Here is an 18,964-nt window from a genome sequence, read left to right on the forward strand (position 1 = left end):
CCTCTGCCTCCTGGGTTCAAGCGATTCTACTGCCTCAACTTCCTGAGTAGCTGGGATAACAGGCACATGCCACCACACTGGGCTAATTTTTGTATTTTTAGTAGAGACGGGGTTTCACCATGTTGGTCAACCTGGTCTCGAACTCCTGACCTCAGGTGATCCACCCACCTCAGCCTCCCAAAGTGCTGCGATTACAGGCATAAGCCACCGTGCCTGGTGCCTTTTCCAGATTTGAAGTTGTAGGGAGAGCTGAGGATATTCACAGGGCAAGGGCTTGAGGTAGAGAGATGAAGACTTGGGTCTGCTAAAGCAAGGTCATTCCCTGTGGATTCTAGTTCTTCAGATGGATAGAATGAGGTCAAAAATAAAGCTCTCACCCAAGTAGGAGGGAAAAAATGCTCTCAAGGATTGCCAGACTAAAAGTTTCAGAGTTGAAAAGGGCATTTCAAGCTATAAGCAGCCAGCCAAGAGCTAGGCACAGGGTGTCTCAGTTCTTGGCATTGCTGGGCCAGCATCTATACTTAGGGAAAATCCACATGGAAGGACCCCTTCTCCTCTCTCCAGGAAAACACTCAGCTCAATGACAGCTGGGTCCAAAGCAGGGGCCTAGCAAGTACTTGTCTGGGCCTCTGGTGCCGGAGTCAAAGGAGGTCCCGAACCAGCCTTGGGATTCCAGCAGGGACTTTACCCCATGTTCAGGAGGGGAATCTTCAGGTCTCCCTCAAAGACCCTCTGTGGGCAGCTCCTCCACCATCTCCTTGCTGCTGTTCAAATTCTCACTTTTTGTGTGTGCCACTTTTAATTTGTGAAGGCATTGTCACGTCTGCTAGCTCACCTGATCCGCGCCCCCATATCTTCAGAGGATACGGAAAAGTGCTATTAGAACATCTGACAGTCAAGGAAGCAGAGACTCAAATGGTTAATGTCAAGCCCAGGACCACAGAGCTATTAGCAGAGACTTACGCCTGCGCCTCTGACCCTGGCCTGGGCTCTTCACATTACACTCTGCCACACTCCCTCTCCTGTGTGAGGGCTCCCCCAGGAAAAGAGGAAAGACAGGAGTTATTCTAGGCAAAGTAACCTTAAATCTGAAAGCAGAAGATGAATTGTAAGGAAGTGCAGCTCCAGGACGTGTTCCCCTATCTTCCCATCAGACCTCAGCCAGCAGCCATGGACACAGGCCTCTCTTTCCTCCCCACCCTGCTTCCCATTCTGGGGTAGGTCCCTCCCAGCCCATTATGGCTGGGACGTGCAGCATCTTTTTTCTCTGCTTCTCCAGAACCAGCTGGTTCTGCTCAACTCCCAGAGATGATTTTCTAAGAACCCCAACACTTCTATCTGCCCGGGCTGCCAGAAAGAGAAAGGGCACCCCTAGAGACACTGAAGACTCAGAGACTCCAGAAGCCGCCAGCACTTTCTATGATGTGACTGGCTCTGGGTGCTCCTTGTCTTGTGAAAGGGGCTGGCTCAAATGGCACAGATATTGAAGATCTTCCTGAAGAAGACAGGAAGAGATGCTCAGGTCGGGGAGGGAATGAGACCCCCTGAGGAAGGGACTCCTCCCAGCTGAGGAGTTGATTAGAAGCAGCCTTGGAGTTGGCAGGAGCCTTAGAGACTGCCTGAGCCAGTCCAGGAAGCTGGCTGAGGAGCTTGGGAGCAAGAGACTAAAACCAGCCAAGTTTGGGACAGAAGGGAAGGAAAGGGTTGAGCAGTGAACAGAAAGACAAAGAACAGGCAGTTCCAAAGAGCCAAGAATGCAAATCATTTGCAGACACCGCTAGCAAGAGCCTCCACCAAGGCTGCTGTGGGGGTGCCTGACGCTGTGGGCACAACCACTTCTACACGTCATGGTGAGCGTGAGCCCGTGTGTGAGCGTCCCCGCTGAGTCATCCGATGTGTGTAATGATTGTGTCAGTTGTGAGTCACCAACTGTGTGTCAGTCGGGCCGGGGTGTGTGTGTGTGCTCAGTGCACAAGCACGTGAGGGCTGCCTGTGCCCAGAGTGACAGTGGAATGTGAATGAGAGCCAGAGAACCCGAGGAGCTCAGAGCACTCCCAGGGGGAAGCTGTGTTTAAAGGGCACCACGCTTCATTCACACCGTACATCACACACCACATTTCTGAACACGTTCCAGAGAAAGCCATCTGTGCCTGCTTCCTGCTGAAACCCCCTATGGAGCAGCAGTGCTGAATTCTTCAGGCTCATGGGGTTGTTATCAGAGTCAGATATGGCCACAATCTTAGAATCCTGCATTTCAAGCCCTTCATTTTGCAGAGGGAGGAACTGTGGCAGAGAAAACTGACACAATGGTCTCAGAGTCACAGAGCTAGCTGGTAGAAAAGCCAGGTGGGGGCCCAGGTGTCTGTCCAGACTTCCCTGCCCAGGACTCGGTATGTCAGCACAGAGTGGGTCCTTTTTCCTTTTTTCAGCAGGGATGTGATGACATCACTTCTTTTAACTAAAATGCACCCAGATCCTCCCATGAAATGACACCCTGATGTCGCGTCCTAAAGGCTGGATTTGATGAATAGCCCAAAAGGCAAAGTTGGGGCATCTCTAGCCAGACGGTTCTAGACCAAGAGTCATTTGACCTATTTTCCCAGAGCCTTGCCCCACCCAGGTCAGGAGGAGTCCACAGGGAGACCCATTCTTAGGTCTCCAGGTCCAAAACTGGCCAGGCACTTTGGCAGCCTTGATGCTGTGTGATTCAGAAGCTGCTTATGAGATGTTTGCGGATGTCTCACGCAGGACTCCTGACTCGTCATCCTGCCACCTTCCTGGTGGCCATTTCACAGCTCAATTTCTCCTGCCCCACAACAATGAAAAAATAAATGAAAGTATGGGATTTATTTTAGCAGTTTTCAAATTGAGTATCTCAAAGGGTTTAATAGGTAAAGAGCCTAACCCTTTAACTAGTAAGTTGAGGTTTGGGGATTATCTATCAGTTTCAATTACCCATTCCATTCATTCTTCTCAGATGGCTCAGAGTTGACCTGAACTTCAAAGGGATCACTTCAACCACTGGATTTATTGTTCTTATTTCATATTAATTAAGTAGTTACTATATACACAGCACTGTTGAGGCCATTCAATAGGCACAGACACTGCCCTGTATCCCCGGAGAGCAGAGATTTATTATCTCATTTATCGGAACTTCAAAGCCCTTTCGCTCCAATTACAGCTTGTCACTGACCATGGAGGCGGGGGGAGGTGCTCAGGTCACATGAGACAGGGAGAATGGGAGGGGCAGAGAAATCACTGCTCCAGGCTAGATCTGGAGTGAGGCTGGTCTTACATTTGGGCCCAGATTCTACATTCATAAACTCGTGTTTTTCCCAACAGGGCTCTGCTAAAAACATGTCCTGGAAAGGGAGGTAAAAGGATGCCTTCTCAGTCAGACGCAGTGGCTCACGCCTATAATCCCAACACTTTGGGAGGCCGAGGGAGGGTGGATCACCTGAGATCAGGAGTTCGAGACCAGCCTGACCAACATGGTGAAACTCTGTCTCTACTAAAAATACAAAAATTAGTCAAGTGTGATGGTGCGCACACCTGTAATCTCAGCTACTCAGGAGGCCGAGGCAGGAGAATCGCTTGAACCTGGGAGGTGGAAATTGCAGTGAGCTGAGATCACACCACTGCACTCCAGCCTGATTTTTTGAGACCCCATCTCAAAAAAAAAAAAAAGATGCCTTCTCATGTGGCAGACTGATGGACAGATTAAGGGTTGATATAGTAAGTGTCCTTCATATGTGACACATGGGCCAAAAGAGTAGAATCACCAAATGTTTCCTTGAATATAAAAAAAAATTTGCAAGGGTATTTATGTCAGCATTATGTGTAATTGCAAAAAGCTATAAAGGACCTGAAAAATCCATTGATAGGAGATCAGTTAAATAAATCAATCATGGTACAACCATACAATGGAAGACAAGCCACTATGAAGAAGGAGTTAGATCTATCTACATTGACCCAAAAAGAGGCATGGGATTATTAGGTTTAAAAAAAGGAAAAGAGGCCGGGCACAGTGGCTCACTCCTATAATCCCTGCAGAGGCAGGAGGATCACTTGAGCCCAGGAGGTCGAGGTCGAGGCTGCAGTGAGCTATGATTGTGTCACTGCACTCTAGCCTGGGTGACAGAGCCAGACAAAAGAAAGAGAGAGAGAAAGAGAGAAAAGAAAGAAGGAAAGAAGGAAGGAAGGAAGGAAGGAAGGAAGGAAGGAAGGAAGGAAGGAAGGGAGGGAGGGAGGGAGGGAGGGAGGGAGGGAGGGAGGGAGGGAAGGAGGGAGGAAAGGAGGAAGGAAGGAAGGGAAAGAAAGAAAAGAGAGGAAGGAAGGAAGGAAAGAAGGAAGGAAGGAAGGGGAAAGAGCAAGGAACAGAATATGGTGTTATTTTGCATTAAAAAATTAAAAGGGGCATCCTATAAGCAAATATGTATGTTTATATATTTGCATATGTAAACAAGAAAATAGGAAAATGTATAAAAGTGTAAAAATGTGGGAAAAGTGTAGTATATAAAAAATGTAGAGAGATACACATGAAGCTGGTTATAATGTTTACTTCAGAGGGTGGGGTTAAAATGGGTAACAAAATTAATATTTTGTATACTCTACATGTTTTGCCTTATCCATATAAGTTACAAAAACTTATATGGATAAGTCAAAACATATTTAAGGTTTATACATACAAACTACACTTTATAAAGTTTATATTTATAAATATAAACTTACATTAAATATATTAATAAACATAAACATGTTTATAACCTAAGAATAAAATGTATTACAAAAATAAAGAATAGACAAAATGGGCTTGCAGATGCTGCCTGGCCACACTCATCCTTGGCGCTTGCCCCCATGGAGGACTCACCTACTGTGACACTCGGAGAGCTGGCAGCCATCACTCAAGAAATCAGGACACATTTGGCCTCTGCTGCAGCATCAGGGAACAAAACAAGGACTAAGGCTGTCAGTTCTCAAGAAAAATACTGATGTGCATAAACATATGTGACATAAATTTATTCAGTGACTTTGAGATATCTTACTCTAAACAGATAAAATTAATTAAAACTAGTGCAAATTTCTGGCAACAGTATTTCAACTCCCCATTATTTATTGAGGACATTGAAAATTGGAACACATCACAGATCCTTAAGTCATTCTCTGAATCAGGAGGAGAAAAGGGGAAGGCAGAGAGCACTCAATATTTGTGCCAGGCACTGGGCTGAGTGCTGTACCTACATTATCCCACCTGATGCTTGCAATAACCCTGCAAGGTGGGAGTAAAAGGAACACACACACACACGCTCACACACGTGATCACACACACACTCATACATTCACACTCAAGCATGCGCTAGACAATACAGAACAAAGCAAGCATTGGCAACTAATAGAAGTATAGTGCTGGCTAAGCACAGTGGCTCACATCTATAATCCCGGAGCTTTAGGCTAGGAGTTTGAGACCCAGCCTAGGCAACATAGCAAGACACCATCTCTACAAAACATTTTTTAAATAAAAATCTTTTATTTTTCTTCAGATGGAGTCTCACTCTGTCACCCAGGCTGGAGCCCAGTGGTGCAATCTCAGCTCACTGCAGCCTCCACCTCCCAGACTCAAGTGATTCTCATGCCTCAGTCTCCCAAGTAGCTGAGATTACAGATGTGAGGCACCACGCACAGCTAATCATATATTTTTAGTAGAGACGGGGTTTTGCCATGTTGGCCAGGCTAGTCTCAAACTCCTGACCTCAAGTGATCTGCCCGCCTTAGCCTCCCAAAGTGCTGGGATTACAGGCGTGAGCCACCACACCTGACCTAAATAAAAATCATTTTTAAAAACAGGTATAGTGCCTCAGGGCTCAAGGAAGCAATACCCCTATGGCTGTATGGTAAGCAGCAGGCAAGGCTACTGATCAGACCAGGGTAGTAGTAATTCCAGAGTTCATTGCACACTTAGCCAGGAGACTGGCTAGCTCAGCACTGCCTGGGTTCACTTTATCCTTTTTACGGCTCTAAAGCTGTGAGAGGCGGGACCTAAGCCTAAAAGGAAGTGAAATGAGGCAGGACTCTCTTCACTGCAAGTGACTGAAAACTAGCTCAATCCAGCAAGGCAGCAAATTATTTGGCTCTCATAACTAAAAATGTCCATGAGTAGATGGCTTCTGGCTCAGTGGGATCAGGGGTCAGCTAATATCAACCAAAACTTATTCTGTCCCTTCATTTCTTCTGCGTTGGCTCCATTTTTCAAGCAGGCTCTTTTGAGAGAGCAGCAAAGATGGCCCCAGAAATTTCATGTTACTTACTGCCTTGCAAGTAGCTATTCCAATGAAAAGAAAGCACCTCATTCCCAGCAGTTTCAGCAAAAGTGCAGGGATGACTGTCATGGGCCTAGCTTGGGTCACATGCCCATTTCTGAGTTAACTACCATGCTGATCTGATTGCCTATGGAGGGTCAGGCCTTCCCAAATCACATGGACTAGAAATGGGGTAGTGATCCTCCCCACCCAAAAAAAATGGAAGGATAGTGGCAAAGGAATATAGGAGGGATATTGGACAAGCAGACCACAGATGACCTTCACAATGTCACATAGAGTCCTACCAATAAGAGGACAAGGATGGTGACTCACATCTGTAATCCCCACAACTCGGGAAGCTAAGGAAAGAGAATTACTTGAGGCTAAGAGTTCGAGACCAGCCTGGGCAACATAGTGAGACTTCATCTCAATTAAAAATTAGCTGGGGGTGGTGGTGGACTCCTATAGTCCCAAGTACTTGGGAGGCTGGGGTGGGGACATCATTTGAGGCCAGGATGTCGAGGCTGCAGTGAGCTATGATTGCACCACTGCACTCCAGCCTGGGCAATAGGCCAAGACAAGAAAGAAAGAAAGAAAGAAAGAAAGAAAGAAAGAAAGAAAGAAAGAAAGAAAGAAAGAAAGAAAAAGAAAGAAAAGAGAGGAAGGAAGGAAGAAAGGAAGGAAGAAAGGAAGGAAGGAAGGAAGGAAGGAAGGAAGGAAGGGAGGGAGGGAGGGAGGGAGGGAGGGAGGGAGGGAGGGAGGGAGGGAGGGAAACCCACCAACAAACTGTAAACTGTGAGAATGTGAGAAGTTGGTAGGCATTAGTTTTTTTGTTTGTTTGTTTTTGTTTTTTGTTTTTTGTTTGAGACGAGTCTGGCTCTGTTATCCAGGCTTGAGTGCAGTGGTGTGATCTCAGTTCACTGGCAACCTTCACCTCCCGGGTTCAAGCGATTCTCCTGCCTTGAGTATCTGGGATTACAGGCACATGCCACCACACCCAGCTAATTTTTGTATTTTTAGTAGAGACGGGGTTTCAACATGTTGGTCAGGCTGGTCTCAAACTCCTGACCTCAAGATCTGCCTGCCTCGGCCTCCCAAAGTGCTGGGATTACAGGCATGAGCCATCACGCCCGGCCAGCATGAGTTTTTCATTTTTCATATCTTGGCCACCACAAGGCCCTTGGAAATTATTCAACATGATAGAAGTTCTGAAGACCCTGAGAACCCTCTTTTTCCATTGCCAAGGTTAAGGATTCAGGGAGGATGCCCAAGAACTCCGCGAAAAGCCTTGTCAATAAATACTGGAACCATCAGTTCCTGACAGCCCACACAGGACATGGGGAGTTCCAGTTGCCTAAAGAACTGTAACAGTAGAAGCTTCTCGATGCTAAGGAGGCTGGAAATGTCCTCCCAGGAGCCAAGGACACAGGTTTCAGCTCATGCTCTACCTCTAACAAGCCACAAGACCTTGAAAACATGCTTAAGTGTTGGGGGCGGTCAGAGCTTTCATATGTAAAATAAAGAGGTTGGGCAAAGCAACATGACATGCAAAGTCGTCTCCAGTTTCAAAATTGATTCTAAGTCAGAGTCACCCGAGTTGGAAAAAGTTTATGGGTAAATAAATTTTACCCATAGGTAAAATGACTAAATAAATAAGTGAGAAAACAGTAGGCTAAAAAAGCAAAACAAAACAAAACAAAATCCCACACCACACCCACCAGCCAAATCTGTGACAATTTGAGCAATAAATAAATGCTAACAGTAATGGATTATAACCCACTAATAAAATAACAACCTACAAGTTCATACTGATATCCATCCATCCATCCATTTATGCATACATGGGAAGGTCAAGGAAAAGCTCTTCTTACAGTAAAATGTTAATTAATAAATTAACAAGGAATAATGATGTTACAAAATCATCAGTGGATGTTTAAACTGGTGGTTCAAAGTTTAATGAGGAACAAGATATTTACAAAGTCTCAAGGCATCTCTCCATAAATTACTTATTAATTACAAAGAGGAAACATAGTAACTTTACAGTGATGAAACCTGAAGGCTACTACCTTAGCCAGTGATCAAAAGTTAACGTCCGCTGGCTGGGTGCAGTGGCTCACGTCTGTAATCCCAACACTTTGGGAGGCCAAGGCTGGTGGATCGCCTGAGGTCAGGAGTTTGAGACCAGCCTGGTCAACATGGTGAAACCCCATCTCTACCAAAAATACAAAAAATTAACCCAGCATGGTGGCAGGCGGGCCTGTAATCCCAGCTACTTGGGAAGCTAAGGAAGGAGAAACTCTTGAACCAGAGAGACAGAGGTTGCAGTTAGCCAAGATTGCGCCATTGCACTCCAGCCTGGGCAATAAGAGTGAAACTCCATCTAAAAAGAAAAAAAAAAAGTTAACATCCCCAGTGTTGGAATAGGCCAACATCATGTGTATCTTTGATATGGTGTTCTGAGGAGGTCACAGCATCTCCCCAGTGTCCTGCCCAAAACCCATAACCTGAATTTAATCACAAGAAATGTTACTTAATAATTGACCTGTACTATTTTAAAATGTCAAGGTATAATTTGAACTTTTTTGCCACACACATACAAAAAGTCAAGGTCATAAAACACAAAGAAGGCTAAGGAATTGCCCAATTTAAAAGAACTGAAGAGACAATAACAATTAAATGCAATGTGTGATCCTGGATTAAATCCTGAATTGAAGAAAAAAATAGTTGTCAAGGACATTACTGAGTGTAATTGATGAAATTGAATATGGATGATGACGTGAGCATGCATAGCAACCTGCCTGGTGTGGGTAGTCCAGGGACACCAAGCCCCGACGCTCCAGCTAAGGCGTTCATTCCCGAGCCTGGGGACTGTGGCACCCAGCCCTCTGAAGCTTCATGGTCCCAGGATTTCTTTCATCTTCTGCTTCCCTCTTTAAGCTTTCTGATTCGTTCATTGGCATAGTCTGCTGGGAGAGGCAGCAGAAATGTCTGGAAGATTCTCCAGAGCCCCAACAGTCTGCCACCCTCACCTCTCACATCTACTTCAGCTCCAGTTCTTTCCTTGTTCCCACAGGGAGAGTCCATCCTAAACAGGGAGTTGGTGACCTGATGTCCCTCAGGAGCTCAGGAGGCCCTGACGCAGTGTGAGTTCAGGTCCCACTGGTGTCCAGAGGGAACTTCCAAGTGTGGAATCCCTTACACAGAAATACTTTCTGTAAACCACTCCTCCTTGCTTCTTCCCATCCTGGCTCAGTGCCCAACCCCAGCTCCAGCACCAGGAGGGAGCACTCACCCAGTTCAAAGCAGCACATCTGTCCAAGAGAAAAAAGCAAAGTCACCAATATGAGCCAAGTTACTGAGATGGAGGAAAAAAACTCTAGGCCACAGTCAGGATTCTAGTTCTAACTCTCTTTTATTTATTTTTATTTTTATTTTTATATTTTTTTGAGGCGGAGTTTCACTCTTGTTGCCCAAGCTGGCGTGCAATGGTGCAATCTCGGCTCATTGCAACCTCTGCCTCTCAGGTTCAAGCGATTCTGCTGCCTCAGCCTTCCAAGTAGCTGGGACTACAGGCGTATGCCACCACACCCGGCTAATTTTTTTGTATTTTTAGTAGAAACAGGGTTTCACCATGTTAGCCAGGCTGGTCTCAAACTCCTGACCTCAGGTGATCTGCCCGCCTTGGCCTCCCAAAGTGCTGAGATCACAGGCGTGAGCCACCACGCCCGGCCTATTTTTTATTTTTTTAAGAGATGGAAATCTGGCTACTTTGCTTAGGCTCGACTTGAACTCCTGGCCTTAAGTGGTCCTCCCCACTCAGCCTCCCAAGTAGCTGGGACAACAAGTGCATGCCATCACTCACAAACTAACTCTTACAACCACGTACTGAGTATCAGCCCTGTTGCAGGCATCATGTTGTAAGTTTTACACACGTTTTCTTTCATCCTAATGATGCCCATGTTACAACAGAGGAACCTGAAGCCTCAGAGAGATTTAAATACTTCTCCATACCTCCCAAAAGATTTTAAAATAAAACCCAAATGGATTCACAATGTAACTATTTTTTTTTTCAATGAAGAAATGTAGAATGTTTATATAACTGTAGGAACTGGAGACCTGCACAGGCCAGACTCCATACTAGAAGACATTAAAAACACACATTTGATTATATAAAATGTAAAATATGGTAAAAGACACCTTAAACAAAACTAAAAGACAAAAGACTGAAAGAAACATAAGAATTGGTAGCCCATAACATAAGAATTGATAGCCCTAACACACAAAGATTGCCTACAAATTGATTAGAAAAAGACAGTCAGGCCGGGCGCGGTGGCTCAAGCCTGTAATCCCAGCACTTTGGGAGGCCGAGACGGGCGGATCACAAGGTCAGGAGATCGAGACCATCCTGGCTAACACGGTGAAACCCCGTCTCTACTAAAAAAATACAAAAAAAACTAACCGGGCGAGGTGGCGGGCACCTGTAGTCCCATCTACTCGGGAGGCTGAGGCAGGAGAATGGCGTAAACCCGGGAGGCGGAGCTTGCAGTGAGCAGAGATCCCGCCACTGCACTCCAGCCTGGGCGACAGAGCGAGACTCCGTCTCAAAAAAAAAAAAAAAAAAAAAGAAAAAGACAGTCAGAAAAAGAGAGGCCATGTACAGTGGCTCACACCTGTAATCCCAGTGCTTTGGGAGGCCAAGGCAGGAGGATCACTTGAGTCTAGGAGTTCAAGACCAGCCTGGGTAACATAGTGAGACCCCCATTTCTACATAAATTGTTAAGTTTTAGCCAAGTGTGGTGGCATGTACCTGTAGTTCCATTCACTCAAGAGACTGAGGTGGGACGATCACTTGAACCCAGGAGTTCAAGTCTGCAGTGAGTTATGGTCACACCACGGCACCCCAGCCCAGGAAACAGAACACGACCCTGTCTCTAACAAAAAAAATAAATTAAATTAAATGTAAATTTAAAACAAATTATTGTACAACTACACTATGGAATATGCAGTTATCAAAAATATTAACGAGCACATGCCAACATATTGACCCAGACTGTAGATTTCCACACTATATTCTTAAACTTTATAAAAGGGCATAGGGCCGGGTATGGTGGCTCATGCCTGTAATCCCAGCACTTTGGGAGGCCAAGGCATGCGGATCACCTGAGGTCAGGAGTTCGAGACCAGCCTGGCCAACATGGTAAAACCCCATCTCTACTAAAAATACAAAAAAAAAAAAAAAAATTATCCAGGCATGGCCGGGCACGGTGTCTCACACCTATAATCCAGCATTTTGGGAGGCCAAGGCAGGCAGATCACGAGGTCAGGAGATAGAGGCCATCCTGGCCAACATGGTGAAACCTCGTCTCTACTAAAAATACAAAAATTAGCTGGGCATCGTGGCATGCACCTGTAGTCCCAGCTACTTAGGAGGCTGAGGCAGGACAGCCTGGGTGACAGAGTGAGACTCCATCTCCAAAAAATTAATTAACTAATTAACTAAAATGTAAACATTTTTAAAAAATTAAAAAATTAAAAAGTGCTGGGCATGGTGGTTCATGCTTGTAATCCCAGCACTTTGGGAGGCCAAGGCGGGCAGATCATGAGATCAGGAGATTGAGACCATCCTGGCTAACACGGTGAAATCCCGTCTCTACTAAAAATACAAAAAAATTAGCCAGGCGTGGTGGCGGGCACCTGTAGTCCCAACTATTTGGGAGGCTGAGGCAAGAGAATGGCGTGAACCCAGGAGGCAGAGTTTGCGGTGAGCCGAGATCACGCCACTGCACTCCAGCCTGGGCGACAGAGTGAGACTCCGTCTCAACAACAACAACAAAAAATTAAAAAGTACATATATAGTATGATTCAATTTTGTTAAAACACTTGTTTAAAGAAACAAAAACCCATATATGCATACATATGTTTGCTTCTGTTTCCCTTATCACACATTAAGTACTGGAAATATGGAAAAAAATATGAAAAAAAAAATGCACTATTAAGTAGTGGAAATATGCAAGCAAGCTTAGCACTGGTTACTTAGTAGGCATGAGAGGCAAAGAGTAGCAAGAATGAGTGTTCAATTTGTTTTTGTATCCCTATTTAATTTAATTTGTTAGAAAAGAGCAGGTAACTTTTGTAATTTTCACAATTTTAAAAAATTAAGGACAGGCTGGGAGCAGTGATTCATGCCTTTATAATCCCAGCACTTTGGGAGGCCGAGGCGGGTGGGTTACTTGAACTCAGGAGTTTGACACCAGCCTAGCCAACATGACGAAACCCAGAGTCTACTAAAAATACAAAAATTAGCCAGGTATGGTGGCCTATAGTCCCAGCTACTCAGGAGGCTGAGGTGGGAGGATCACCTGAACCCAGGAGGTGGAGGCCCTGATTGCACCACTGCACTCCAGCCTGGGCAACCAGAGTGAGACCCTGTCTCAAAAATAAACAAATATCTCACTGTTACACTGAAACTTACTTTATTTAATAAATAAATATAAGTAAATAAATAAATAATAAATTAATGACCTTCCAATCCAAGGATCACTATATACAGTTGCTCAGGTTCAGCACTGTATGAAGGACCTGGGGTGGGAGGTATGTGTAGTATTCACATCGTACATGTCAGGGAATGAAGGGATGTGTGGAGACACCAGCCAAAGTTCTGAAGCTGCAGGGGAGAGTCCTCTCCTACTTAAAACCCACACCATACAATGGATCACACACACACTCAGAACAGCTGCAAGTACATTGCTGACACTCTCATATGCACCACTGTGCCTCTCCCAGACACACTTCAGGGGGCCTAATTCCTTACCCTTCCCCACTTTGAACCTGGTATAATCCCTTTACTTAATGGAGGAATTCGGGTTAAGGCAAAGGTACAAGCTGCCAGAGACAGACATGCCCTGGCATTGGAGGGCAGGGGTGGGCAGGGAGCATAAGCGATGAGAGTGTGGCACATGTGTGCCCTCAGCCAGGAAGACTGCAGTGCAGATGTTCCGGAAAGCACAACCAGGATAAGGCTGCCACCACAGTTGTTCAAGCTATGCGGTAATATACTAAATTTAACACAATTTTACCTGAGCAAGGGGCATTGTTTTCCAATTTGCACAGAGATGCCATATGGGCAGACAGAAGCCCCACTAGTAGTTGACAGAGACAGAATCCAACCCCAGGCTCTGCTTCATTATCAGCTGTATGACTTTGGAGATAAAAATAAGATCATGGATGTTACAGCACTTTTTGAAAAGTCATTAATATAAGGTATCGTTATAAACAATTCTCCATTCTCCAGCCAGCAGACTGCTGGAGATCATCTCATCTGTTCCCAGTCTCTAGGCATATGAGAATATAGGCCACTGGGAGAGACTCACATCTGAGGTTTCTTCAAAAACACTGGAGCCCACAGTGATCTCTCATTCTTCCCATTTCTATCACATTTAGGTCTGTAGCAGGCATTTAGAAATCAGTGTGTTTTACAAGTTCAATAATCTTTCTTTGAGTGAGTAAGGTATATAGGTGTGGGATGTGTGCATGTGTACATATATGTGTTCTCAATAATATCTGAAACTCCCAGAAGACAGACATTGTCCTTCTTTGCATTTCCTACAGCCCTGTAGCACCTTACAGGTATTCATCAACTGTTTTCCCAGGTATCTTTTATTTATGTATGTATGTATTTATTTATTTAGAGACAGAGGCTGGAGTACAGTGGTGCAATCTCAGCTCACTGCAACCTCCGCATCCTGGGTTCAAGCAACCCTCCCCACACAGCCTCCCAAGTAGCTGGGACTACAAGCACCCGCCACCACACCTGGCTAATGTTTCTATTTTTAGTAGAGACAGAGTTTGGCCACGTTGGCCAGACTGGTCTCAAACTCCTGACCTCAGGTGATCCACCTGCCTCGGCCTCCCAAAATGCTGGGATTACAGGTATGAGCCACTGTGCCCAGCCTCCCAGGTATCTTAACTGTGTTAAGATATCACTGCCCGTGTAGTCTAGATTTAAACAAATGAAAGCTCTTCTAATAGAGATGAAATTAAATAACATATAGATGACGGCTACACAGTACTTGGTCTGTGATAGATGCTTATAAATATTTCTTTCTCTTTACTCTACTTATGATGCAGAGCGAATAACATTCATTCAACAACATTCATTCAAGGCCATTTTTTTTTTTTTTCGAGATGGAGTTTCACTCTTGTTGCCCAGGCTGGAGTGCAATGGTGCTATCTCAGCTCACCACAACCTCTGCCTCCCGGGTTCAAGCGATTCTCCTGTCTCAGCCTCCCGAGTAGCTGAGATTACAGGCATGTGCCACCACACCTGGCTAATTTTGTATTTTTAGTGGAGACAGGGTTCTCCATGTTGGTCAGGCTGGTCTTGAACTCCCGACCTCAGGTAATTCGCCCGCCTCAGCCTCCCAAAGTGCTGGGATTACAGGCATGAGCCACTGCGCCCAGTCAAGGTCATTTGTTAAGCATCAGGCAATGTGCTGGGTATTGGGGATAAAATGATATGTAAAAAAGTCTTTTATCGAGTTCTGTGGGTCATCTGGCCAGAAAAAACGACCTTGATGGTGAACTCCCATGTTATGTGAAGTTGTGAACAGGCACTTTTAGATGGAGCATAACGAAGGGATAATTGGATGTATTCATGATTTTCTAGGGTTGAAAGGGGGTAGGATATGGCAGTTTTGAAGGTGATGTTTGAACAGGGTCTTGAGGGATAACTAGGAGTTCACAGAGCTGAAAAACAACAAGAGCATCATAGATAGAGGAAGCAGAATAAGAGAAGCCACTCTCAATTTTTAAAGTTAGTTTGAAAATAACCATCTTCTTGAACAGAGGTATGACTCAACGCAATACCAGGGAAATGACCCCAAATCAAAATCAGCTCATAGGAAGAGACAAAAGCATTTCAGACCCAGGCCCTCCATCCACCATCCCACCCCTAGGTCTCTTCCGGGCCTGAGACTAGCCTTTACCAACATGTAGTTTAAAGGTGTTTGTGGCTGTTTTGTTTTGTTTTAATGGAGTCTTGCTGCCACCCAGACTGGAGTGCGGTGGTGCAATCTCAGCTCACTGCAACCTTTGCCTCCTGGGTTCAAGCAATTCTCCTGCCTCAGCCTCTCAGGTAGCTGGGATTACAGGCGCCTGCCACCATGCCAGGCTAATTTTTGTATTTTTAGCAGAGATGGGGTTTCACGATGTTGAGCAGGCTAGTCTCGAGCTCCTGACCTCAAGGGATCTGCCCACCCTGGCCTCCCAAAGTGCTGGGATTACAAGCATGAGCCACAGCACCCGGCCATAAAGGGGTTTGTGGCTTTTTCAAGTTTGCAAGTTATTATTTTCCTTTATCTAGAAAATAACTATTTTTAAAGCCAAAGACTAAAAGTTACAAGCAGCCCCAGGGATTTATTTTAAAACTGAGAATTTCCCCAAGGCCTGAAATTTGGTGTCTGGGTTCCAGACCTGGGGGTAATTGTTTGGCTCCCCTCTCAGACCTGCCCTCCCACCCTGCACCATCTGTTCAGCAGGGCACAGCTTCCCAAAGGTCTGCCCAGTCCTCTCCTGGTAACCCTACCTGGGGAGAAAAGCCATTCCTATGACCCACCAGATCAAAGATAGAGCCCACAGTGTTTACGGTATCAGCTTTCGCTCCCCGAGGGAAGGGCTGTATCTTTCTTTATGGCTACAAAACCAACGGTGGCTTTGTGAATGACCGGCCCTGTTGGCACCTCCAGGCACAGGAGCCCAGCTGCTGCCCCAACCCAGGTAAGGAGGAGGCTGCGGACAGGGCGCCCAGCCCGAGAACAAAGCTATCAGTCCCATCGCTGCAGGGTACCAGCCTCGCCCTCACACCTGCCAGGCGGGGGCCTTTTCTTTCTCAGTTAACTTCTTTGTCTGCCTGGTTCAGCACCAGGCACACTGGAGACTCCAGGTTTGTGGCAGCCCAGTTTTGGGACAAGACCTTGAGATCTGGCCTCAGGAGATCTGGGTCATACCCTTCCTCTACCTATGACCAGGTGCCTGTCTGAGCCTCAGTTTCCCCATCTTTTTTTTTTTTTGAGACGAAGTCTCGCTCTGTCACCCAGGTTGGAGTGCAGTGGTGCGATCTCGGCTCACTACAAGCTCTGCCTCCCGGGTTCACGTCATTCTCCTGCCTCAGCCTCCCAAGTAGCTGGGACTATAGGTACCTGCCAGCACGCCCGGCTAATTTTTTGTATTTCTAGTAGAGACGGGGTTTCACTGTGTTAGCCAGGATGGTCTCGATCTCCTGACCTTGTGATCCACCCGCCTTGGTCTCCCAAAGTGCTGGGATTACAGGCGTGAACCACCGCGCCCGGCCAGTTTCCCCATCTTTAAATGATGGTGATCATCATGTCTGACCTGACTGCCTTTCAAGGTTGGTCACTCATGTAAAAGGGCAGCATCATGGGGCAGCAGAGGCAGCGCAGGGTGGAGGCTGAGGGCTCAGCTGGAGCTTACCAGCCAGGCTGTTATTTCCTAGTTATGTGACCCCAGGCAAGTTATGTAACCTCTCTGATGCCTCAGTGTTCCTCATCTGTAAAATGGGATTATAACAGTTCCTGCTTCACAGGGTCATTAGGAGGATTAAATGAGATCATGTTTATAAAGAGCTTAGGACAGCATCTGGCACATAATACAATTTAGCCAGCATCTACTCTGTGGAAGGTGCGGGGTGGGGTGGTTTACAGAGATCAAAGGCACCGAGTTCACAGCATGGTGACTGCGAAGAGAATCAAATGAAATAACAATTGCAAAGGCAAATCAGGTCATTAACCCCGCACGCACACCCCACTTCAAACATCGTGTGTGTGTGTGTGTGTGTGTGTGTGTGTGTGTGTGTGTGTGCGCCTGTGTCTGTGTCTCCACTGCATGTTGTGATACCTGCCTCCCTCTCCAGCCCCTCAGTCATTACCCTCCAGCCACACCGGACTCCTTTCTTGTCCTGGAACCTATCAAACTCTTTCCTGTCTCAAGCCTCTGCAGTCCTCTCTGCTTGAACTGTGGCTCCTGCAGAGAAAGCATCACAATCTCCGGGGAACTGATTGGAAATGCACATTCTCCAGCCCCGCCCAGACCTCCTGAATCAGAAACCCTGGGGTGGGCCAAGCAAGCCATGCTTTCCGGGGCACAGGTGATTCTGATGTGTGCTGAAGTTTAAGAACCACTGGCCGAGAACATTTTTAGGTCTGCTCTTCTTTTGCCTGGCCCCTCCCTCATGGAAGAATTCCTTCTTATTCCTCTCTAAAGAGTGGCTGCTGCCAAAAAACATTTGTGAGATAGCCTGGGTTTTCTTTGTTGATTTATCATTTAGTTTGGAAGAAATCAGAAGTCTCTTTAAGAAACCAGTTTGAGGCCGGGCGCGGTGGCTCAAGCCTGTAATCCCAGCACTTTGGGAGGCCGAGATGGGCGGATCACGAGGTCAGGAGATCGAGACCATCCTGGCTAATACGGTGAAACCCCGTCTCTACTAAAAAAAATACAAAAAACTAGCCGGGAGAGGTGGCGGGCACCTGTAGTTCCAGCTACTGGGGAGGCTAAGGCAGGAGAATGGCGTAAACCTGGGAGGCGGAGCTTGCAGTGAGCTGAGATCTGGCCACTGCACTCCAGCCTGGGCGACAGAGCGAGACTCCGTCTCAAAAAAAAAAAAAAAAAAAAAAAGCCAGTTTGAAACATCCGCCCCAATGGGAACAGTTCTAGATGAAGTCGGAAGATCTGGAGGCAGCGCAGTAACACACATAGGTTTTCTGGCCATATGGACATTTCAGAGAAAACAATGCACAGAGGCCTGGAGCAGGTGAACTGGCTTAAGTAGAGAGAAACTAAGTCATTTGGGGATATTTAGCACCTAATATCAAGGCAGAAATGTCAAAGACGTAATTAACAGTTATATTCTAATCTCAATAGTAGCTAAGTACAGACTTAAACATAAGCCCGCATATAACAAAATAACCCCAGGAGACACAAAGAAAATCTAGAAAGTTGCTGCTAAAAACAGTTATGTTAGTGATATCTAGGAAAGTTTTTTTTTTTTTTTTTTAACATGTCATTGTGGTTTACAAATGAAAATTGAGGCCAGGCGTGGTGGTTCACGCCTGTAATCCCAGCACTTTTGGAGGCCGAGGTGGTGGCTGCCTGTAATCCCAGCTACTAAGGAGGCTGAGGAAGAAGAATCGCTTGAACCTGGGCGCTGGAGGTTGCAGTGAGCCGCGATCGTGCCACTGCACTCCAGCCTGGGCAATAGTGTGAGACTCCGTCTCAGAAAAAAAAAAAAAAAAAAAAGAAAGAAAGAAAATTGAAACTTCACCAATTTATGGCTATTGCCTAAAGAATTTGTAAATGCATGGGTCATTGCAAGCATCTTGCTGACATGTCTCGGTCTGTGTTACTCTGGCGGACATCACCACACTCACCTGACAGGCAGCAGCTTCCTTCCAGTAAAAGCAAAGAATCTGAAAGGAATGGAAAAGGCTCCACACAGTGCCATTTTATAGAAGGAAATGCAACAAGGTCACAGACCAGGAGGACAGCAGCCCAGGCCGGCTGGGCATGGAGGAAGGCCCAAGATGCTGCTGGGCATGAACAGACTTCCTCACACAATGTGCCTCTGAAGAAATAATGCAATTGTGCGGGGCCAGAGG

The 18,964-nt window shown here is 46.1% G+C and overlaps 1 protein-coding gene across 1 annotated transcript; it reads left to right on the plus strand.

Annotated features, from left to right (window-relative positions):
• Positions 1–1,538: 1,538 nt before the first annotated feature.
• On the plus strand, positions 1,539–17,484 carry LINC03042 (long intergenic non-protein coding RNA 3042; the record flags this gene model as incomplete). The annotated part of the gene is given in 4 exon segments (XM_011732611.2): positions 1,539–1,850; positions 13,632–13,718; positions 13,720–13,736; positions 17,232–17,484. Coding segments are annotated over 4 exon segments (669 nt in total), but the record flags the coding sequence as incomplete, so codon positions are not given.
• Between the last annotated feature and the right edge of the window lie 1,480 nt (positions 17,485–18,964).

This window comes from Macaca nemestrina, chromosome 8 (genome assembly GCF_043159975.1).
Source record: "Macaca nemestrina isolate mMacNem1 chromosome 8, mMacNem.hap1, whole genome shotgun sequence".
In the NCBI taxonomy this organism is placed as follows: Eukaryota; Metazoa; Chordata; class Mammalia; order Primates; family Cercopithecidae; genus Macaca; species Macaca nemestrina.